Source organism: Salmo salar, chromosome ssa15 (genome assembly GCF_905237065.1).
Source record: "Salmo salar chromosome ssa15, Ssal_v3.1, whole genome shotgun sequence".
In the NCBI taxonomy this organism is placed as follows: domain Eukaryota; kingdom Metazoa; phylum Chordata; class Actinopteri; order Salmoniformes; family Salmonidae; genus Salmo; species Salmo salar.
The window spans coordinates 99,540,473-99,564,760 of NC_059456.1; the positions used below are offsets into that span (position 1 = coordinate 99,540,473).

The 24,288-nt window shown below is 44.9% G+C and overlaps 1 protein-coding gene across 6 annotated transcripts in view; it reads left to right on the forward strand.

Moving 5' to 3' along the window:
• LOC106572815 (protein kinase C zeta type) overlaps positions 1-24,288 on the forward strand; it is a 192,980-nt gene that overhangs the window by 112,489 nt on the left and 56,203 nt on the right. For all 6 annotated transcript variants that reach the window (XR_006759341.1, XM_014147314.2, XM_014147311.2 and 3 more), the window contains 5 exons: positions 10,266-10,363; positions 12,411-12,497; positions 19,570-19,705; positions 20,211-20,298; positions 20,506-20,625. Coding sequence is in view for 5 of the 6 variants with exons in the window: in XM_014147314.2 (XP_014002789.1) it covers positions 10,266-10,363; positions 12,411-12,497; positions 19,570-19,705; positions 20,211-20,298; positions 20,506-20,625 (529 nt within the window). In the remaining variant the exon portion in view is untranslated. The remainder of the gene's footprint in view (positions 1-10,265; positions 10,364-12,410; positions 12,498-19,569; positions 19,706-20,210; positions 20,299-20,505; positions 20,626-24,288) is intronic.

Sequence of the window (24,288 nt, forward strand, 5' to 3'; positions counted from 1 at the left end):
GCACTGAGTTTCAAGGTTGGCCTTGAAATACATCCACAGGTACACCTCCATTTGACTCAAATGATGTAAATTAGCATATCAGAAGCTTATAAAGCCATGACATTATTTTCTGGAATTTTCCAATCTGTTTAATGGCAGTGTATGTAAACTTCTGACCCACTGAAATTGTGATATAAGTGAAATAATCTGTCTGTAAACAATTGTTGGAAAAATTACTTGTGTCATGCACGAAGTAGATGTCCTAACCGACTTGCCAAAACTATAGTTTGTTAACATGAAATTTGTGGAGTGGTTGAAAAACAAGTTTTAATGACTCCAGCCTAAGTGTATGTAAACTTCCGAGTTCGACTGTAGCACACATCAGATGACTGACAGAATTACAGGGAGAGGATAGCTGTTTCTGATAATAGAGAGAGAAGCTTCTCTTGGCCTGTAATTATTTGAGTTCTTCAAGTTTAAATGTATAACTCGGAGACAGACAACACTACAACCTATTATTCTTGTCGAGAAGACCATTCCTTCTAAAGCATTTTACATGTTAGATGTTTAGCAGACACTCTTATCCAGAGCAATTTACAGTAGTGTTGGTCTACCTACTGAGCCCCACAGGACCAGTCAACACTCAATATACTGTTCAAAGGGCAGTAAAGGATTGAAACATACATTTTATGGGCTTTTAAAGCGGTTACATTTGTCCTGCCCTGTCCCTCAACCGTTTACCAAAAGAAGTGGCGCGGTGACTGCTTTGTTTTTTTAATCCCAGATTGCACTTTTAATGGAATTATGTCTGTGTTATCAAATTAAATGTATTTATATAGCCCTTCTTACATCAGCTGATATCTCAAAGTGCTGTATAGAAACCCAGCCTAAAACAACAAACAGCAAGCAATGCAGGTGTAGAAGCACGGTGGCTAGGAAAAACTCCCTAGAAAGGCCAAAACCTAGGAAGAAACCTAGAGAGGAACCAGGCTATGAGGGGTGGCCAGTCCTCTTCTGGCTGTGCTGGGTGGAGATTATAACAGAACATGGCCAAGATGTTCAAATTCTCATAAATGACCAGCATGGTCAAATAATAATAATCACAGTAGTTGTCGAGGGTGCAACAGGTCAGCACCTCAGGAGTAAATGTCAGTTGGCTTTTCATTGCTGATCATTGAGAGTATCTCTACCGCTCCTGCTGTCTCTAGAGAGTTGAAAACAGCAGATCTGGGACAGGTAGCACGTCCGGTGAATAGGTCAGTGTTCCATAGCCACAGGCAGAACAGTTGAAACTGGAGCAGCAGCATGGCCAGGTGGACTGGAGACAGCAAGGAGTGATCATGCCAGGTAGTCCTGAGGCATGGTCCTAGGGCTCAGGTCCTCCGAGAGAGAGAGAGAAAGAAAGAGAGAAAGAGAGAATTACAGCATACTTAAATTCACACAGGACACCGAATAAGACAGGATAAATATTCCAGATATAACAGACTGACCCTAGCCCCCCGACACATAAACTACTGCAGCATAAATACTGGAGGCTGAGACAGGAGGGGTCAGGAGACACTGTGGCCCCATCCGATGATACCCCCGGACAGGGCCAAACAGGCAGGATATAACCCCACCCACTTTGCCAAAGCATAGCCCCCACACCACTAGAGGGATATCTTCAACCAACAACTTACCATCCTGAGACAAGGCCGAGTATAGCCCACAAAGATCTCCACCACGGGACAACCCAAGGGGGGGGGGGGGCGCCAACCCAGACAGGAAGACCACGTCAGTGACTCAACCCACTCAAGTGACGCACCCCTCCTAGGGACGCATGGAAGAGCACCAGTAAGCCAGTGACTCAGCCCATGTAATAGGGTTAGAGGCAGAGAATCCCAGTGGAGAGAAGGGAGCCGGCCAGGCAGAGACAGCAAGGGCGGTTCGTTGCTCCATTGCCTTTCCTTTCACCTTCACACTCCTGGGCCAGACTACACTCAGTAATAGGACCTACTGAAGAGATGAGTCTTCAATAAAGACTTAAAAGGTTGAGACCTAGTCTGCGTCTCTCACATGGGTAGGCAGACCATTCCATAAAATTGGAGCTCTATAGGAGAAAGCACTGCCTCCAGCTGTTTGCTTAGAAATTCTAGGGACAATTAGGAGGCCTGCGTCTTGTGACCATAGCGTACGTGTAGGTATGTACGGCAGGACCAAATCGGAAAGATAGGTAGGAGCAAGCCCATGTAATGCTTTGTAGGTTAGCAGTAAATCCTTGAAATCAGCCCTTGCCTTAACAGGAAGCCAGTGTAGGGAGGCTAGCATTGGAGTAATATGATCAATTTTTTTGGTTCTAGTCCGGATTCTAGCAGCCGTATTTAGCACTAACTGAAGTTTATTTAGTGCTTTATCTGGGTAGCCGGAAAGTAGAGCATTGCAGTAGTCTAACCTAGAAGTAACAAAAGCATGGATTAATTTTTCTGCATCATTTCTGGACAGAAAATGTCAGATTTTTGCAATGTTACGTAGATGGAAAAAAGCTGTCCTTGAAACAGTCTTGATATGTTCGTCAAAAGAGAGATCAGGGTACAGAGTAACGCCGAGGTCCTTCACAGTTTTATTTGAGACGACTGTACAACCGTCAAGATTAATTGTCAGATTCAACAGAAGATCTCTTTGTTTCTTGGGACCTAGAACAAGCATCTCTGTTTTGTCCGAGTTTAAAAGTAGAAAGTTTGCAGCCATCCACTTTCTTATGTCTGAAACACAGTGTTCCAGCGAGGGCAATTTTGGGGCTTCACCATGTTTCATCGAAATGTACAGCTGTGTGTCAAGTGCATAGCAGTGAAAGTTAACATTATGTTTCCGAATGACATCCCCAAGAGGTAAAATATACAGTGAAAACAATAGTGGTCCTAAAACGGAACCTTGAGGAACACCGAAATTTACAGTTGATTTGTCACAGGAAAAACCATTCACAGAGACTAACTGATATCTTTCCGACAGATAAGATCTAAACCAGGCCAGAACTTGTCCGTGTAGACCAATTTGGGTTTCCAATCTCTCCAAAAGAATGTGGTGATTGATGGTATCAAAAGCAGCACTAAGGTCTAGGAGCATGAGGCAGAGCCTCGGTCTGACGCCATTAAAAGGTCATTTACCACCTTCACAAGTGCAGTCTCAGTGCTATGATGGGGTCTAAAACCAGACTGAAGCATTTCGTATACATTGTTTGTCTACGGGAAGGCAGTGAATTGCTGCGCAACAGCTTTTTCATTTTTTTTTTAGAGGAATGGGAGATTCGATATAGGCTGATAGTTTTTAAAATATTTTCTGGGTCAAGGTTTGGATTTTTCAAGAGAGGCTTTATTACTGCCACTTTTAGTGAGTTTGGTACACATCCGGTGGATAGAGAGCCGTTTATTATGTTCAACATAGGAGGGCCAAGCACAGGAAGCAGCTCTTTCAGTAGTTTAGTTGGAATAGGGTCCAGTATATAGCTTGAAGGTTTAGAGGCCATGATTATTTTCATCATTGTGTCAAGAGATATAGTACTAAAACACTTGAGTGTCTCCCTTGATCCTAGGTCCTGGCAGAGTTGTGCAGACTCAGGACAACTGAGCTTTGGAGGAATACGCAGATTTAAAGAGGAGTCCGTAATTTGCTAACTAATGATCATGATCTTTTCCTCAAAGAAGTTCATGAATGTATTACTGCTGAAGTGAAAGCCCCCCCAAAAAATAGGATGATCGAGCAGCAGTGAGGGCTCTTCGATACTGCACCGTACTGTCTTTCCAAGCTAGTCGGAAGACTTCCAGTTTGGTGTAGCTTCATTTCCGTTCCAATTTTCTGGAAGCTTGCTTCAGAGCTCCGTTATTTTCTGTATACCAGGGAGCTAGTTTCTTATGACAAATGTTTTTAGTTTTTAGGGGTGCAACTGCATTTAGAGTATTGCGCAAGGTTAAATTGAGTTCCTCAGTTAGGTGGTTAACTGATTTTTGTCCTCTGACGTCCTTGGGTAGGCAGAGGGAGTCTGGAAGGGCATCATGGAATCTTTGGGTTGTCTGAGAATTTATAGCACTACTTTTGATGATCCTTGGTTGGGGTCTGAGCAGATTATTTATTGCGATTGCAAACAAAATAAAACGGTGGTCCGATAGTCCAGGATTATGAGGAAAAACATTAAGAACCACAACATTTATTCCATGGAACAAAACTAGGTCCAGAGTATGACTGTGGCAGTGAGTAGGTCCGGACACATGTTAGACAAAACCCACTGAGTCGATGATGGTTCCGAAAGCCTTTTGGAGTGGGTCTGCGGACTTTTCCACGTGAATATTAAAGTCACCAAAAATGTGAATATTATCTGCTATGACTACAAGGTCCGATAGGAATTCAGGGAACTCAGTGTGGAACGCAACCCTTGCCACATTCGACGAGCGTCGGAGCCAGTGTAATTTGCTTCAGAGCTTGGTATTTTCTGTATACCAGGGGGAGAGTTTCTTGTGACACATTATTTTGTTGTTAGCTGTGCGACCGCATCTATGGTAATACGCTATTTTAAGTTTACATTCTCAGTTAGGTGGTTAGTTAAATTATTTTTGTACTCCGATATGTCCTTGAGTAGGTGGAGGAAGGAAGGACACTAGGAATCTTTGGATTGTCCAAGAATTTATAGCACGGCTTTTGAAAATCCTTGGTTGGAGTCTAAACAAATTATTTATTGAGATTGAAAACATAATAAGATGGTGTTCTGATAGTCCAGGATTATAAGGAAAAAACACAATATCTATTCCACGGGACATAACTAGATCCAGGGTATGATTGTGGCAATGTGTAGGTCCCGAGACATGTTTGAAAAAAAACACTGAGTCGATGATGGCACTGAAAGCCTTTTGGAGTGGGTCTGTGGACTTCTCCATGTGAATATTGAAGTACATTTTTTTTGCATATTATCTGCCGTGACTATGAGGTCCAATAGGAATTCAGGGAACTCAGTGATAAATGTTGTATACGGCCCAGGAGGCCTGTAAACAGTATCTATAAAAAGTGATTGAGTAGGCTGCATAGATTTCATGACTAGAAGCTCAAAAGATGAGAACGTCGTCTTTTTTTGTAAATTGAAATATTCTATCGTAAATGTTAGCAAGAACTCCGCCTTTGCGGGATGCGCGGGGGATATGGTCACTAGTGTAACCAGGAGGTGAGGCCTCATTTAACACAATAAATTCATCAGGCGTAAGCCATGTTTCAGTCAGGCCAATCACATCAAGATTATGATCAGTGATTAGTTCATTGACTATAACTGCCTTGGAAGTGAGGGATCTAACATTAAGTAGCCCTAATTTGAGATGTGAGGTATCACAATCTCTTTCAATAATGGCAGGAATGGAGGAGGTCTTTATTCTAGTGAGATTGCTAAGGCGAACACCGCCATGTTTAGTTTTGCCCAACCTAGGTCGAGGCACAGACATGGTCTCAGTGGGGATAGCTGAGCTGACTACACTGACTGTGCTAGTGGCAGACTCAACAAAGCTGGCAGGCTGGCTAACAGCCTGCTGCCTGGCCTGCACCCTATTTCATTGTGGAGCTAGAGGAGTTAGAGCCCTGTCTATGTTCGTAGATAAGATGAGAGCACCCCTCCAGCTAGGATGGAGTCCGTCACTCAACAGGCCACGCTTGGTCCTGTTTGTGGGTGAGTCCCAGAAAGAGGGCCAATTATCTACAAATTCTATCTTTTGGGAGGGGAAGAAAACAGTTTTCAACCAGCGATTGAGTTGTGAGTGCTGTAGAGCTCATCACTCCCCCTAACTGGGAGGAGTGATGAGACAATTATCTTACACCGTACGGCCCGTTCAGTGATTTATATATCTGTCATTATAGAGCTCTCTTTATATATCTCTCATTATCAATCTTGATCATTTGTCACATGCTTCGTAAACAACAGGTGTAGAATTATTCATTTATTTAGTAAAGTACTCTTCAAATGTGTAAACAGAAAACCACAACAGCAGAAAGAGTTCAAGTTCAATCAGCTCTTAAGAACAGAACCACTCTTCCTTGACTACCATTGTCAATATAACAGCAAAGCGCCAGGCTTAGCCAAACAAAGCCTGGCCCAGATGTCAATTTCAGGGACGTCAGACAGTTGTCAGAGACAGATAGACGGGTGTGTTTACATATTAACCTTTTACTGCAGTGTGCTAAATCAGCATCACACAGGGTGTTTCTTGGTAGTCTTAAACAAACCTAGTTTGAAACAAAAGTTTACATCTCTCACACATGGTTATGGGCTTAAAGAAAGAAGACACCTGTACCATGTCAGATATAGAGTTGTAATGTATTACATTTAGAGTTTACATCCCAATATTACACTTTATAACTTTATATACATCACAGAACACTGAATATAACAAAACGTTTGACATAGGAGCACCAGATTTTCGGCGGTTTCTTTTAAATGATGTTTATTATGAAAAATATGAATAACATTCCACCCATGAGGCCTCCAGAGGGTAATGTGGTCATTTGACTGCAGAAAAGGGCTTTTAAAGGGTCACTGCTGGACATATAACGGGCCTGATGGTGGGTATTTTAGGAGACAGTACCTGGCCTGGGTTCAGCCTAGATAGTCCCTGGCCTGGGTTCAGCCTAGATAGTCCCTGGCCCGGGTTCAGCCTAGACAGTCCCTGGCCCGGGTTCAGCCTAGACAGTCCCTGGCCCGGGTTCAGCCTAGACAGTCCCTGGCCCGGGTTCAGCCTAGTCAGTCCCTGGGAGTCAGTCCCTGGCCTTGGTTCATCCTAGTCAGTCCATGAGAGTCAGTCCCTGGCCTGGGTTCAACCTAGATAGTCCCTGGCCTGGGTTCAGTCTAGTCAGCACCACGGCTTGGGATCCTATCCCTTTCAAGGCAGCCAAGGCCCAGCTTTAAGAAAGAAACATGGCCGCCCCCCGCCAAAGCCAGACAGGTTGCTATCATAGATATAGAACCTAGAGGGTGCACCTCCAATCTTTTCCATTGATCCATAGAGGTAGAAAGAGGGCATACTGCCGATCACCGATTGCCATTGATCGCTTCTGTGACAACAAGGCCAGAACCACTGAGGGCTATCTCCATTTTAAAGTAGTGAAATATGTATTTGTTCTTTGTGTATTTCTATGAGTTGATTGGCAGTTGGTTAACAACAGTGATAGAGATGGATAGATAGTGAAGAGACCAACCCACCCAAACACTAGATCCACCCGCCCAAACACTAGATCCAACCGCCCAAACACTAGACCCACCCGCCCAAACACTAGACCCACCCGCCCAAACACTAGACCCACCCGCCCAAACACTAGATCCAACCGCCCAAACACTAGACCCACCCGCCCAAACACTAGACCCACCCGCCCAAACACTAGACCCACCCGCCCAAACACTAGACCCACCCGCCCAAACGCTAGACCGACACACCCAAACACTAGACCGACACACCCAAACACTAGACCGACACACCAAAAAACTAGACCCACCCACCCAAACACTAGACCCACCCGAACACTTTCAGAAGAGGAAGTATAAGGCCATGTCCTGGAAAAACAACAGCTGTCTGTCTTCATCCGTGACTTCCCAGCGCAATCACAGCCAGAGCTCTGTAATCTGCTTACTCTCTGTTGGCACTGGCCTGGGCTTGCAAATGAATTGCTCTCTGACATCCAGGGGACCCCTTTGATTTTGTAGTCACTCTCACTCAGATATCATATTAACATAAGTCATGGAAAAATGTGTAGAATTGCTGGAAATTATCTTTAAAAACGGCAAGATTTCTCTTCACCCCATTGCAAAAATGTGCAGAATTGCAGGAAATTGGCTGTAAAATTGCCCCAAAAAATTCCATGCCCCATGGTAAAATGTGTAGAATTGCAGGGTATTAGCTGTAAAACTGCCAAAAGATGATCCATGACCCATGGTAAAATGTGTAGAATTGCAGGGAATTAGTTATAAAACCTTCATTTTTCTCTACGCCACTAAAATGTTTTGCCCGTGGGGTTCCCCCAACCAAATCTCGCTTATGACCCTCAAAATTTCTCTTTTGGATTCCAGACTGTAAAAGAACCCCTGGGTTAAAGAGTTGTTTGAGTAGCTTAGAGTAGAGCTCTAAGCACTAAATAAACTAAAGTAAAAAAATATAAAAGTAACACAATAAAATAACGAGGCTATATACAGGGGGTACCGGTACTGAGTCAATGTGGAGGCTATATACAGGGGGTACCGGTACTGAGTCAATGTGCGGGGTTACAGGTTAGTCGAGGTAATTTGTACATGTAGGTAGGGGTGAAGTGACTATGCATAGATAATAAACAGCGTGTGTTCATTGTGTGGTCATCTAGGTGGCCATTGTGTGATTGGAAAATTGTTTATGCAGTGTTTTAGTGTTTCCTGTGTTTCTTTTTACTTCTTCATTTGCCAGAGGAAGAGAAAACAAAAGGTGCCTCCTTCTCTAACTAGTGTTTCTGTTTGTGATTGGGCCCCTTTAGTTCTCCTTTATTCCTACGCGTTAGATTGTAGTCCAATAGTACTATCAAGTAACGACCTCAAATGAATGCCGTAGCATGTAGACGCTGAAACGTTCCTTCATCTGTGTATTTGTTTTAGATATTCATCCCATATTTTCCATGTATTTCTGTGTTCCATTTCTTGTGTTTTATGCCTTCTATTTTATTCATTGGAAAGTAGACCGTTGAAGTCATCAGTAGGGTAACTTCTACCTATATTGGATCCATGTTCTTGTCGATTTACTCAGTCTTTACTTCATAAAAGGTAGTTTAATCTAAAGGGTTGATACAGTGTATTCAAACGGTTTCCCCTTTTCCACATGTTGTTATGTTACAGCCTTATTCTAAAATGTATTAAATAAATAAAAGTTCTCATCAATCTACACACACAATACCCATAATGACAAAGCAAAAATAGGTTTTTAGATATTTTTGCAAATGTATTAAAACAAAAACTGAAATACCTTATTTACTTAAGTATTCAGACCCTTTGCTATGAAACTCAATTGTTTCCATTGATCATCCCTGAGATGTTTCTACAACTTGATTGTAGTCCACCTGTGGTAAATGCAATTGATTGGACAGGATTTGTAAAGACACACACCTGTCTATATAAGGTCCCACAGTTGACAGTGCATGTCAGAGCAAAGACCAAGCCATGAGGTCAAAGGAATTGTCCGTAGAGCTCAGACACAGGATTGTGTCGAGGCACAGATCTGAGGAAGGGTACAAAAAATGTCTGCTGCGTTGAAGGTTCCCAAGAACACAGTGGCCTCCATCATTCTTAAATTGAAGAAGTTTGGAACCACCAAGACTCTTCCTGGAGCTGGCCGCCCGGACAAACTGAGCAATAGGGGGGCCTTGGTCAGGGAGGTGACTAAGAACCCGATGATCACTCTGACAGAGCTCCAGAGTTCCTCTGTGGAGATGGGAGAACCTTCCAGAAGGACAAACATCTCTGCTGAACTCCACCAGTCAGGCCTTTATGGTAGAGTGGCTTCGGGACAAGTCTCTGAATATCCTTGAGGGGCCCAGCCGGAGCCCGGACTTGAACCAGATGGAACATCTCCGAGACCTGAAAATAGCTGTGTAGCTACACTCCCTATCCAACCTGACAGAGCATGAGAGGATCTGCAGAGAAGAATGGGAGAAACTCCATAAATACATGTGTGCCAAGCTTGTAGCATCATACCCAAGCAGAATCGTAATCGTAATCGCTGCCAAAGGTGCTTCAACAAAGTACTGAGTAAAGGGTCTGAATACTTATGTAAATGTGATGTTTCTTATTTTTAATACATTTGCTACAATTTCTAAAAAACTGTTTTTGCTTTGTCATTATGGGGTATTGTGTGTAAATTGAGGGGAAAAAAACAATTTCATCCATTTTAGAATAAGGCTGTAACGGAACAAAATGTGGAAAGTCAAGGGGTCTGAATACTTTCCAAATGCACTGTACCAGGACAGTAGAAATCCATTAGATAGAATATAGTGGCTTAGATAAAATAATGTTCTTGTATTGTACTGAGCAATGAGAAATTAAGAAAATGGCTGCTTTGTGTTGTGATGTTCCACTATTTCTTCCTCTGGGGAACTGAGTTGACAGCACAGAGACATGAAAGGCAGAGCAGGTAGTCTGTCTGCTATGACAAGATGCTGCTACTGTATGGATACAAACAATGGTTGCTAATGTGTTGTCTTTTCATCTCTCTCTCTCTCTCTCTCTCTCTCTTTTGCTCCATCCACTCTCTCTCTCACTCATTCTCCAACAGGACATCGACTGGGTGCAGACAGAGAAGCATGTGTTTGAGCAGGCGTCTACCAATCCGTTTTTAGTGGGCCTTCACTCCTGCTTTCAGACAGAGAGCCGGTAAGAGGCAGACAGAGGATATGCCCCAAATGGTACCCTGTTCCCTATTTAGTGCACTAGTTTAGACCAGAACCCTATGGGCCTTGGGTCAAAAGTAGTGCACTATGTAGGAAATGGGGTGCCAATTGGGACGAAACAAGAGACTCAGTATAGATTCCAACATGTTGCTTTTTACATTGAGAATGTGTTCTAAACAGTGGTGGAAAAAGTACTCAGTCATACTGTAGTAAAAGTAAAGATACCTTAATAGAAAACGACTCAAGTAAAAGTGAAAGTCACCCAGTAAAATACTACTTGTCTAAAAGTATTTGGTTTTAAATATACTTAAGTATCAAAAGTAAATGGAATTGCTAAAATGTACTTAAGTATAAAAAATATAAATAATTTCAACTTCCTTAAATTAAGCAAACCAGAGAGCACAATTTACATTTTTATTGACAGATAGCTAGGGGCACACTCCAACACTCAGACATCATTTACAGATAGCCAGGTGCACAGTCCAACACTCAGACATAATTTACAAATTAAGAATGTGTGTTTAGTGAGTCCACCAGATCAGAGGCAGTAGGGATGACCAGGGATGTTCTCTGTTTAGTGAGTCCACCAGATCAGAGACAGTAGGGATTACCAGGGATGTTCTCTGTTTAGTGAGTCCTCCAGATCAGAGGCAGTAGGGATTACCAGGGATGTTCTCTGTTTAGTGAGTCCTCCAGATCAGAGGCAGTAGGGATTACCAGGGATGTTCTCTGTTTAGTGAGACTGCCAGATCAGAGACAGAAGGGATGACCAGGGATGTTCTCTGTTTAGTGAGTCCTCCAGATCAGAGGCAGTAGGGATGACCAGGGATGTTCTCTGTTTAGTGAGACTGCCAGATCAGAGACAGAAGGGATGACCAGGGATGTTCTCTGTTTAGTGAGTCCACCAGATCAGAGGCAGAAGGGATGACCAGGGATGTTCTCTGTTTAGTGAGTCCTCCAGATCAGAGGCAGTAGGGATGACCAGGGATGTTCTCTGTTTAGTGAGTCCTCCAGATCAGAGGCAGTAGGGATGACCAGGGATGTTCTCTGTTTAGTGAGTCCTCCAGATCAGAGGCAGTAGGGATGACCAGGGATGTTCTCTGTTTAGTGAGTCCTCCAGATCAGAGGCAGTAGGGATGACCAGGGATGTTCTCTGTTTAGTGAGTCCACCAGATCAGAGACAGTAGGGATGACCAGGGATGTTCTCTTGATAAGTACGTGAATTGGACCATTTTCCTGTCCTGCTAAGCATTCAAAATGTAACCAGTACTTTTGAGTGTCAATGAAAATGTAAGGAGTAAAAAGTAATTATTTTCTTCAGGAATGTAGTGAAGTAAAAGTTGCCAAAAATATAAATTGTAAAGGAAAGTACACATTTCCCAAAGAATGACTTAAGTAAAAAATACTTTAAAGTACTACTTAAGTACTTTACACCACTGGTTCTGAATGACATGCTGTGGCTAAATAAAGGTTACATTTCTCTGTAGCTGTCCCACTGGTCTTGGAACTAGGCAACTTAATCACTCACCATTAGACCTCTGTTCATTTTCAGTGTGAAGTAAGAAACTACGGAGCTGTGGCTTCTGGGAATAGTGATGCATTCAATGACAGACTTCTCATTGTAACTTAAGAAATGTACAGTTGTAGTCAATTACTGGTAGACCATGAGAGTGGTTACCGTAAGACCATGAACCATGACCTGTAAAACCAAACAGAATGTTAAGAGGCATTGGGCACAGTCGTTTTTACCCAGGCTTTTTTTACTGGGGGTTTTTAGAGCAAAAATGACTTTTGTGTAAGAAATTCACCAATTTCACGAAGACATTGATTGTTACAAAGAACTTAAGCTAAGTTATAATTCAATTGAATTGGCATCCATGCAGCCTCTCCTTGTACAATGACAATACTTGACTATTGTTTGGGAAAATGGCAATCTTGGTACAAGGACCACTTAGGATACATTCAACCTTCAGACACTCTCCCAAGACTGTTTCCCAATATCTTCTCCTTCCCTGTTCTTCCGATTATAGGTTATTTCTCGTGATCGAGTACGTCAACGGAGGGGATCTGATGTTTCATATGCAACGGCAACGGAAACTACCAGAAGAACATGCGAGGTAAACAAACAAACAGACATTCTACTCCAGTTCCTCCGGTACTTCAACAGCATACGGATAGAACCCGTCAATCAACCCTTAAACATGGCTCTCTGCCATTTCCCCTATAAACGTATCCATTTGTTTTGGAGGAGGACGAGGCCCTATTAGAATCCCAACATGAAAGGCACATCGGTGAAGTGGATGAAGTTGGCGGTATCGCCAGATAGTCAAGTCCCAATCTCTGTCTGTAACCACCGTCTCTCTCCCTCACTGTCTCTCCCCTACTCCCCTATTGCACAAAGTGAGGGACAAGGAGAGGCCGAGCCACTTCTTGAAATATCCTCATTGAAGCTGTACGATGACACGCAGGCAGGCAGCCCTCATAATTGGGCTTGTTTGCTTCGTACAGAGAGTGCTGTTCAAGGAGAGTGACAAACTGGCCTGGAACAGAAACAGCCTGTGATTGGTAGATTGTTACTATTTTGGGGCGGCTGGTGCAAAACCACTTTGATTGACTTTACTATATCTCTCCTGTGCTGTTGTTATTTTTCTTCCGGAGAAAGCTACTCCTCGTTTGACAGTCTGTTAGCGTTTCCGTGGAAGGGCAAGTCAAACCAAATTCTCCTGACGTGCTCTTTTGAAGAAAAAAATCATCATTACATTGTCAAAACATAATTAGCGCTCATAATTCATTGTGCCTGTCTACGTAGTTTCTCAGAATGCGCTGGTGATAAACTTGGATCAAAGGCAGGATGATTTAGAGAGGCAAGGGCCCCCACTGGCACTCCATCTGTATGCAGTGGGCCCCGGCCCCGTCCATGCACAGTGGCATGTTATCACCGATAATGATGGTACATATTCATGAGGCGTGCTCTGAGAGGTCCCTGGGTTGGGTCCCCTGAGGGGGACGGTGGGGGTGGTGGTGGTGGAGCTGACAGGATGAAGTGCAGAACACCACTCAGTGAAGCACTGCTCTCTCTCTCTCTCTCTCTCTCTCTCTCTCTCTCTCTCTCTGTGCCCTGTTTCTCTCTCTCTCTCTCTCTCTCTCTCTCTCTCTCTGTGTCTCTGTGCCCTGTCTCTCTGTCTTTGTGCCCTGTCTTCTCTGTGCCCTGTATCTCTCTCTCTTGGCACCCTGTCTCTCTCTCTCTCTGTGCCCTCTCTCTCTCTTTCTGTCTTTGTGCCCTGTATCCCTCTCTTTCTGTGCCCTGTCCGTCTCTCTGTGTGCCCTCTCTCTCTCTCTCTCTCTCTCTCTCTCTCTCTCTCTCTCTCTCTCTCTCTCTCTCTCTCTCTCTCTCTCTCTCTCTCTCCCCCTCTCTCCCTCTCTCTCTCTCTCTCTCCCTCTCTGTGCCCTGTCTCTCTCTCTGTGCCCTGTCTCTCTCTGTCTCTGTGCCCTGTCTCTCTCTCTCTCTCTGTCTCTGTGCCCTGTCTCTCTCTGTCTCTGTGCCTCTCTCTGTTCCCTGTCTCTCTGTCTCTCTCTGTGCCCTGTCTCTCTCTGTCTCTGTGCCTCTCTCTGTTCCCTGTCTCTCTGTCTCTCTCTGTGCCCTGTCTCTCTCTCTCTGTCTCGCTCTCTCGTCTCTCTCTTTCTCTTTGTCTCTGTGCCCTGTCTCTCTCTCTCTCTCTCTGTCTCTGTGCCCTGTCTCTCTGTCTCTGTGCCATGTCTCTCTCTCTCTGTGCACTGTCTCTCTGTCTCTGTGCCCTGTCTCTCTCTCTCTGTCTCGCTCTCTCGTCTCTCTCTTTCTCTTTGTCTCTGTGCCCTGTCTCTCTCTGTCTCTGTGCCTCTCTCTGTTCCCTGTCTCTCTGTCTCTCTCTGTGCCCTGTCTCTCTCTCTCTGTCTCGCTCTCTCGTCTCTCTCTTTCTCTTTGTCTCTGTGCCCTGTCTCTCTCTCTCTCTCTCTGTCTCTGTGCCCTGTCTCTCTGTCTCTGTGCCATGTCTCTCTCTCTCTGTGCCCTGTCTCTCTGTCTCTGTGCCCTGTCTCTCTTTCTTTCGTCTCTCTCTTTGTCTCTGTGCCCTGTCTGTCTCTCTCTCTGTCTCTGTGCCCTGTCTCTCTCTCCCTCTCTGTCTCTGTGCCCTGTCTCTCTGTCTCTGTGCCCTGTCTCTCTTTCTTTCGTCTCTCTCTTTGTCTCTGTGCCCTGTCTGTCTTTCTTTCTCTCTGTGCCCTCGCTCTCTCTCCGTCCCTCTCTCTCTGTGCCCTCGCTTTCTTTCTCCCGCTCTCTTTCTCCTGCTCTCTTTCTCCCGCTCTCTTTCTCTCAGTGCACTCTTTCTCCCGCTCTCTTGTCTCTCTCTTTCTCTTTGTCTCTGTGCCCTGTCTCTCTCTCTCTCTCTCTCTCTCTCTGTCTCTGTGCCCTGTCTCTCTCTCCCTCTCTGTCTCTGTGCCCTGTCTCTCTCTGTCTCTCTCTCTCTCTGTGCCGTCTCTCTGTCTCTGTGCCCTGTCTCTCTTTCTTTCGTCTCTCTCTTTGTCTCTGTGCCCTGTCTCTCTCTTTCTCTCTGTGCCCTCTCTCTCTCTCTCTCTCCCTCTCTCTCTGTGCCCTCGCTCTCTTCTCCCGCTCTCTTTCTCCTGCTCTCTTTCTCCCGCTCTCTTTCTCTCAGTGCACTCTTTCTCCCGCTCTCTTTCTCTCAGTGCACTCTTTCTCTCAGTGCACTCTTTCTCCCGCTCTCTTTCTCCTGCTCTCTCAGTGCACTCTTTCTCCTGCTCTCTCAGTGCACTCTTTCTCCCGCTCTCTTTCTCCTGCTCTCTCAGTGCACTCTTTCTCCTGCTCTTTCAGTGCACTCTTTCTCCCGCTCTCTTTCTCCCGCTCTCTTTCCTCGCTCTCTTTCTCTCAGTACACTCTTTCTCCTGCTCTCTCAGTGCACTCTTTCCCCTGCTCTCTCAGTGCACTCTTTCCCCCGCTCTCTCTCTCTCTCACCCCAATCCACAAAAGTGGAGACAAATTTGACCTGTGGAATTACCATGGAATGTGTTTCAGCATCAATCTCAGAAAAATCTTCTGCAGTATAATCAACAGCAGACTCATTTTCTCAGTGAAACAATGTCCTGAATAAATGTCAAATTGGCTTCTTACCAAAATACTGTTCAACAGACCACGTATACACCCTGCACACATTTATTGACATACAAACAAAACAAAAGATAAGTCTTCTCATGCTTTGTTGATTTATAAAAAGCTTTTCAATCAATTTGGCACCAGGGTCTGCTATACAAATTGATGGGGGGAAGCATATGACATAATATCAATGTACACAAACAACAAGTGCGCAATTAAAATTGGCAACAAACACACAGATTTCTTTCCTCAGGGCAGTGGGGTGAGACAGGGATGCAGCTTGAGCCCCACCCTCTTCAACATATACAATATAAATGAATTGGCGTGGGCACTAGAACACTCTGCGGCACCCGGCCTCACCATACTGGACTCACATAGAGAAGAGTCCCCTCAGCCAACTGGTTCTGGGGCTCTGTTCACAAACAGAACCCACAGAGCCCCAGAACAGAAACACATTTAGACCCATCCAAATTATGAGAAGCAAAAAGATAACTAATTGACACACTGGAAAGAATCAAACAAAAAACAGAGCACATTGGAATGCTACCTGGCCCTAAACAGAGAGTACACAGTGTCAGAATACCTGACCACTGGGACTAACCCTAAATTAACCCTAAATTAACAAAATCCTTGACTATTGTAATGGTTTTGACTTGAGGTTATTGTTTGTAGGGGTGCCAGATAGGTGGTGCCTATCAGAGAAAATATTGATTTCTCCTTTTGGTTTGGGAGGAAATGAGTCCCGTCAAGTCTACACCAATACAAAGGACTCGTGTAAAAGTCAGGATGGAAATACACTTTTCATAAACCCTTAAAACATTGGAAAGAACTTCAAAACAACTGTATTCTTTTGCGTGGTTGTATTACTAACATAAATGATCACACACAACAATATAACAAATAATGAGTTCTGGTTCCTCCAGAAATGTCCTGTATCTCGGGCCTAAAAGAGTCCAGCCCGGTAAACAAGTTCAGGGAACTCAAGTGACCTTAGTCACGCAATGTTTGTCTGTTCATACAAGTGTAGCGTAAACCTAGTGTCATGTCTTTGGCTATGCCGGATTAAGTGATATGACATGCTAACTTATAAAATGATTTCTCTGTAATTAATATTACCTGATTAAGCTAATCATGTAAATGTAATTAACTAGAAAGTCGGGGCACCACGGAAGAACGTTTATAGAGCTGTTATCTTCCGAATAAACTCTTAAAATACTTAGTCATATTTTACCTCGATAGCAGTCAATATTAACCCTTGTCTTATTTTCAGTCTCATAATGAAAGTTGTAAGTTCTTGGCTATCTTCACGAACCCTGGCTAACAAGTTGAATCAGCAATACAAAATTGGGTTTAATTATTTATTTACTAAATACCTAACTAATCACACAGAATTACAAATACACAGAATACAATGTCGTCATACAGAAAACGTCCCGGTAGACGGAACAGATATGACGGCTGGTTACACAAAGGAAAGGGGGTTGGGCTTGAATGAAAGAGCGGGAAGATTTAGGAACAAAGAAACAGCAGCTATGCTATCGTAAATACATTATCTTATGCATTCTAAATTACCGCCCATTTGGAAAAGGAAAATGCTATAAAAATTTACTCTGAGCTGCGCTTCGGTAGATTGGTCGTAGATGCTGGCCGGGTTGGCCAACAGATCTTCCTGTTACTCGGAAGAATGTCTCTGGTGGTCAATTGGATACGTGGTGGTATCTTCGTCCGTCTGTTAGACTGGATCCGTCGTCCGTCCTTTCCTAGCCCACGTTACAGCGGCCGCTGCTAACTCAACGGCTAGGAAGTAGCACTTCTGTAGTGAATAAGCTCAAAGTTCATACCAGTTCATACCATAGCTCACGCCGAGGTTGGCTTAGTTGACATGTGTGTCCTTCTAACGTAGAGGCTGCAGGCCTCCCGTACTGGAACTACCTGGTTATCTTTTCGTCAAAGGATTATATAGTGGAGAGGGGGAGGGAGGTGTTTCATCGTTTATAACCCCTGTCTCTTCACAGGGTTGGCCACTGATCGAGCAGGGCACTTTCCTTATGAAAACCCAAATCTCTCATTCGGAAGCTAAAATTACATTTCATCTCCTAACAAACATTTTGAATATCAAACATTTCAATTGCATAACAATTCCGTGTGACTCTGATAACTAGAGGGTGTATACTTTCTCAGATACAATTTATGTCGTCCTGTCATCAGTCATAATGTCTCAGATGACAACCGAACTGACATCCATACTCATTACGTTCCCAAGCATATTTCCAACTGGTTTTATTACCAAAATATGGTTCCTTTTTCCCATTTGTTTGATGTTCCCAGACTCTCTATATTTAACAGGACAGCAGTCCTTCAGTAGGGTCAGTAAGAGAGGGGAAGGGGGAAAGGTATTTATGGGGGGGGTCATAAACCTTACCCACAGGCCAACGTCATGACAATAGTATCAATCATACAATCAAAATATCAACTCTTTTACCACACAACCAGAAAGAGTCTCACATCTCAGTACGTCTTCAACTACAACTGACCACATAAATCATCACGGTATACATCACACCAAAACAAATGAAATATCGTATACAAAAAGGTTGTAGTCAGTCGGTCAGTCAGACAATCCAATTCCCCAACAGATCTCCAGCGGAGAAAAGCCACGAAGAACAGTGGAGAGGTGTAGTCCACGGACGCAAAGAGTGGATCCGATCCTGGGTAAACTAGCTATTAGGCTACAAAGCACACTTTTAATGCAACAAAAGAAACGGAATAGAGAAGCTTCGGAACTGAGGGTTGAAAACATCCTCATTCGCGTCTCCATCACAAACAACCCCACTTTTGCGCAGCTGAGGCTGGCTATTTAATTGGGAATTAAAGGGGAAGCGCCCTATTGGAAGGAGAAGCACTGAGACGGTTCAGACAAATTCAGGGCCGTCACACTGTGTACAGACTCAGTGAGCATAGCCTTGCTATTGAGAGAGGCCGCCATAGGCAGACCTGCATCTCGAGAGAAGACAGGCTATGTGCACACTGCCCACAAAATGAGGTGGAAACTGAGGTGCACTACCTAACCTCCTGCCCAATGTATGACCATATTAGAGACACATATTTCCCTCAAATTACACAGTTCCACAAAGAATTTGAAAACAAATGAAACACTGATAAACTCCCATATCTGTTAGGCGAAATAACACAGTGGGCAATCACAGCAGCAAGGGACCCGTTGCCATGAGAAAAGGGCAACTAGTGGAGCACAATTAACACTGTAAATACAAGCTATATTTGTATGTTTATTTATTTTCCCTTTCATACTTCAACTACTTACATATTGTTACAACATAGCCAATTATATAGAATTTCAAATGTCTATATTCTTTTAACTTTTGTGAGTGTTATGTTTACGAATGTTTCCCTTGTTTATTTCCCTTTTGTTTAATGTATATTCCATTTGCTTTGGCAATGAAAACATATGTTTCCTATGCCAATAAAGCCCTTTGAATTTAATTGAATTGAGAGAGAGAGAGAGCAAAGACGGAGAGAGAGTGAGATGGAGAGAGAGAGAGAGAGAGCACAGAGAGAGAGAGAGCACAGATGGAGAGGGAGGGAGAGAGAGCACAGAGGGAGAGGGAGGGAGAGAGAGCACAAAGGGAGAGAGAGAGCACAGAGGGAGAGGGAGGGAGAGAGAGAGGGAGAGAGAGAGAGGGAGGGAGGGAGAGAGCACAGAGGGAGAGGGAGAGAGGGAGGGAGAGAGCACACCCATGGTGAAAAATAAGGCTCTAGTGCACCAGAGAAATCAACACCATGTATGCCACCACGTCTCGCCATGCCAAATGTTAGACAATGTGAATATAAAAAAATAATCACCTATTCGTTAGAAACTACTTCCTGTATAAAAATCTACATTCTACCGTATATGTTGGTTTCAGGATGGTTTCTACGTGGTTCAAGGTCAGAACCCAACTGTACGTTTGGACAAACTAAGTCACGAAGTCTGTGGGCTGGGAACTCTCTGAAGAAGGAAAAGCATGTCTGAATGAATCCTTTTTTTTCAGATTCTATGCTGCTGAAATTTGTATCGCTCTGAATTTCCTGCACGAAAAGGGAATCATCTACCGAGATTTGAAGCTGGACAACGTCCTCTTGGATCACGAGGGACACATTAAGCTCACAGACTACGGGATGTGCAAGGTGAGACACTCAGAACTACTGTACAGTGTACTGTAGAGCACTGCTGAACTGTTACTGCTGAAGGACTTCTCATTCACTACGTAGAAGTATACAGTGTACTGTAGAGTACTGCTGAACTGTTACTGCTGAAGGACTTCTCATTCACTACGTAGAAGTGGATCAATACACTAGGTATCGAAGTCTCACGCTTTTTATTATTTTCTCTTTCTTGTCTTTCTCTCGCTCTCTTTCCTACCATCTTTCTCTGTTATCCTCCCTGTATCTCTCCATCTTTAACTCGGCCTTCCCTGTGTCTCAGTTGGTAGAGCATGGTGTTTGCAACGCCAGCATGGTGTGTGAAACGCCAGGGTTGTGGGTTCGATTCCCACGGGGGGCCAGTACAAAAGAAAAAAATGTATGCATTCACTACTGTAAGTCGCTCTGGATAAGAGCGTCTGCTAAATGACTAAAATGTAAAAATTTAACTCTCTCTCTCTCCTCCTCCTCCATCTCTCTCCACTATCAGGAGGGCATCAGACCTGGAGACACCACCAGTACGTTCTGTGGGACCCCCAACTACATCGGCCCTGAGATCCTCAGAGGGGAAGACTATGGCGAGTCCCTGTCGTCAACAACACACACATGGAGGGAATGGGGAGAACATGAGCTCTGGGAATTTGCCTTTGAGACTCTTAAACTCAAAACATTAAAAAAAACATGTGAAAATAATGAACAGATCGCTCTCAAACCATTTCTGTCATTACCATACTGTAGCTGAATCTAACCAAGATGGCTGACGGTTGTCTGTCGTCTCTCTGCAGGGTTCAGTGTTGACTGGTGGGCGTTAGGCGTGCTTATGTTTGAGATGATGGCCGGGAGGTCCCCTTTCGACATCATCACCGACAATCCTGACATGAATACCGAGGAGTACCTCTTCCAAGGTGAGAGAGCCCTCTACTACAGTTTGGAGTGGATTCATGACAGCGCTTCTTACCTAATGTCACACAGTGCTTCACATTGTTAAGTGTGACTTCCACTACTACTACTAGGCAATATGTAGCACCCACCTGGGTGTTGTATGGTGGCCATGTTGTGTCAAAAACAACACATGCTCTGATCACATTGGCTACTCACTCCTCAACTGAAAGGGCATGATAATTCAGGATAGCAGAACTTCATATGTCTTTAAATGTCTTGCTATTTATATCTGTATGTTGGTGCTCTCCCTCAGACAGCACACAAACACACCACACGTCTCTAAGTACAGTTCTTATTTATTTATTATGTATTTTGTGTTCAAATCGATAAAGATTTGCACACAAAAAATAAGTCTAAGACATTCGGACAGCTAGAACAATACCACAGGAGAGCCAGTTGCTTCTTGTATGACACATTTGTGGGCTACCAGACGTGTTAAGCCATTTAAATATAATTGATTCAATGGGGATGCCATTTCAGTTATTTTATTTATATGTGTTATACTGTACTACAACCCACCCCATACCCCGCTGGAGAGAACATTCCTCCCCTAGTTATTTTATTTATATGTGTTATACTGTACTACAACCCACCCCATACCCCGCTGGAGAGAACATTCCTCCCCTAGTTATTCTATTTATATGTGTTATACTGTACTACAACCCACCCCATACCCCGCTGGAGAGAACATTCCTCCCCTAGTTATTTTATTTATATGTGTTATACTGTACTACAACCCACCCCATACCCCGCTGGAGAGAACATTCCTCCCCTAGTTATTCTATTTATATGTGTTATACTGTACTACAACCCACCCCATACCCCGCTGGAGAGAACATTCCTCCCCTAGTTATTTTATTTATATGTGTTATACTGTACTACAACCCACCCCATACCCCACTGGAGAGAACATTCCTCCCCTAGTTATTCTATTTATATGTGTTATACTGTACTACAACCCACCCCATACCCCACTGGAGAGAACATTCCTCCCCTAGTTATTCTATTTATATGTGTTATACTGTACTACAACCCACCCCATACCCCGCTGGAGAGAACATTCCTCCCCTAGTTATTCTATTTATATGTGTTATACTGTACTACAACCCACCCCATACCCCGCTGGAGAGAACATTCCTCCCCTAGTTATTCTATTTATATGTGTTATACTGTACTACAACCCACCCCATACCCCGCTGGAGAGAACATTCCTCCATTCCTCCCCCAGTCTCTCTCCACCGTACCCACCCATTGCAGCTTGGGCATGAGCACTGAAACCCACGGGCATCTGCCAACCCTTTGGTCTTCCTCACGCCCCCACAGGGCAAGCAGCATGCTCCTGGATGCCACCTCGCTAGCGGAAACCGGTCCCTCTATCCGTAGGGGGTGACCAGCCTTATGTCACCACCCTGACCAGTGCCAACCTCACCCTGGGCAACCCTGGCACACATGCCAACCCCCAGAACCATAGACTGACATACAGAGTTTAGGGTTGGCATGGTGGTATCCAAAGTTCCAGGACAATCAGGTTCTTGCGGTTAGGTTCTAAACCAGTGAGAGTGTTAGTGTCATGGAACATTTGGTGCCAACCTAGTGGGGGATAGTATTTGGCCAAGCTCTCTCTCTCTCTCTCTCTCTCTCTCTGTCTGTCTGTCTGTCTGTCTGTCTGTCTGTCTGTCTGTCTGTCTGTCTGTCTGTCTGTCTGTCTGTCTGTCTGTCTGTCTGTCTGTCTGTCTGTCTGTCTGTCTGTCTGTCTGTCTGTCTGTCTGTCTGTCTGTCTGTCTGTCTGTCTGTCTGTCTGTCTGTCTGTCTGTCTGTCTGTCTGTCTGTCTGTCTGTCTGTCTGTCTGTCTGTCTACTATGCTACACTCTACCATATCCTACTGCTCCTCAACCCTTCCTTCTGGTGACCACTAAACACATCACCATCAGTGTTCCTAACCCAGGCCCCAGGCCAAAGTTCCCTCCAACCCCAGATAGTGGCCCCAGAAATCTGCCATTGGCCCCAGAAATCTCTCATTGTGCCCTTGAGCAAGCCAGATAACCCCCCACAACAACAGCTCCCCCGGTGCGCAATGTGGTCCCAGAAATCTGCCATTGTGCCCTTGAGCAAGGCAGGTAACCCCCCAACAACAGCTCCCCTGGTGCCCAATGTGGCAGCCCCTCGCACTTCTCCGTTTCAGAGGGGTTGGGTTAATAGCAGAAGTCAAGTTTCAATTGAACAATAAAAATACATGTAAATGTAATAATTTACCCTAACCCCGGGGTACCAACACCATCACAAATGGCACTTCCCTATCTAGTGCAGAGTCCTGGTCAAAATTAGTGCACTAGATATGGACTAGTGTTCCATTTGGTACACAGCCAGAGACTGATCCAGTTAACATTTCATTAGGACTCAGCGTAAACAAACACATCAGAGAGGGCTGGCCCGGGCATTTAGGAAGAAGAGGAGGATCAACAACTCTCTACTCTTCCATCTGTAATCTGTTCATCAGAGAGCCAGGGAAGTTAAACTGCTTTGCGTCTGCCTTGTCTGCTCCGAGGCACGTAAAATGTGTTATGACTGTGGGGGGGGGGGGATTTTTTAGGTCAATCAAGGATTTACTTGACCCCACAGAGAATGCATCTAAATAATCTCTCCTTTCTCCTGAAGTGTACACTTGTACACTTCCCTTTATGGGTTTAAGAAACTCCATGTAAGCCAGGCCTACACCAATCCCATTAAATCGTTTAAATATGTGGGGAGGAATGAACATGTGCACAGCTCAGGAGGAAGGAAGGAGAGATTATAGAGACGTACCCAGAGTGTCAGTGGCTCTAACTAACCAACAAGGTCAGCTGCAACACAATACCACTAAACTGTTTTCCACTGTGGAAAACAGAACTTGCTGTCCTTCAGTGGTGTGTTGAGCCTGTGTACCGCAAGTCTCAAGGCAGCACGTGACTGAAGAAGTCACAGAGCAGAGCACCCTCCTTCTCCCCCTTTCCACCCCCTCGCTCGTACGCAGCAGTCACAGAGCAGAGCACCCTCCTTCTCCCCCTTTCCACCCCCTCGCTCGTACGCAGCAGTCACAGAGCAGAGCACCCTCCTCCTCCCCCTTTCCACCCCCTCGCTCGTACGCAGCAGTCACAGAGCAGAGCACCCTCCTTCTCCCCCTTTCCACCCCCTCGCTCGTGCGCAGCAGTCACAGAGCAGAGCACCCTCCTCCTCCCCCTTTCCACCCCCTCACTCGTACGCAGCAGTCACAGAGCAGAGCACCCTCCTCCTCCCCCTTTCCACCCCCTCGCTCGTACGCAGCAGTCACAGAGCCGAGCACCCTCCTCCTCCCCCTTTCCACCCCCTCGCTCGTACGCAGCAGTCACAGAGCAGAGCACCCTCCTCCTCCCCCTTTCCACCCCCTCGCTCGTGCGCAGCAGTCACAGAGCCGAGCACCCTCCTTCTCCCCCCTTTCCACCCCCTCGCTCGTACGCAGCAGTCACAGAGCAGAGCACCCTCCTCCTCCCCCTTTTCCACCCCCTCGCTCGTACGCAGCAGTCACAGAGCAGAGCACCCTCCTCCTCCCCCTTTCCACCCCCTCGCTCGTACGCAGCAGTCACAGAGCAGAGCACCCTCCTCCTCCCCCT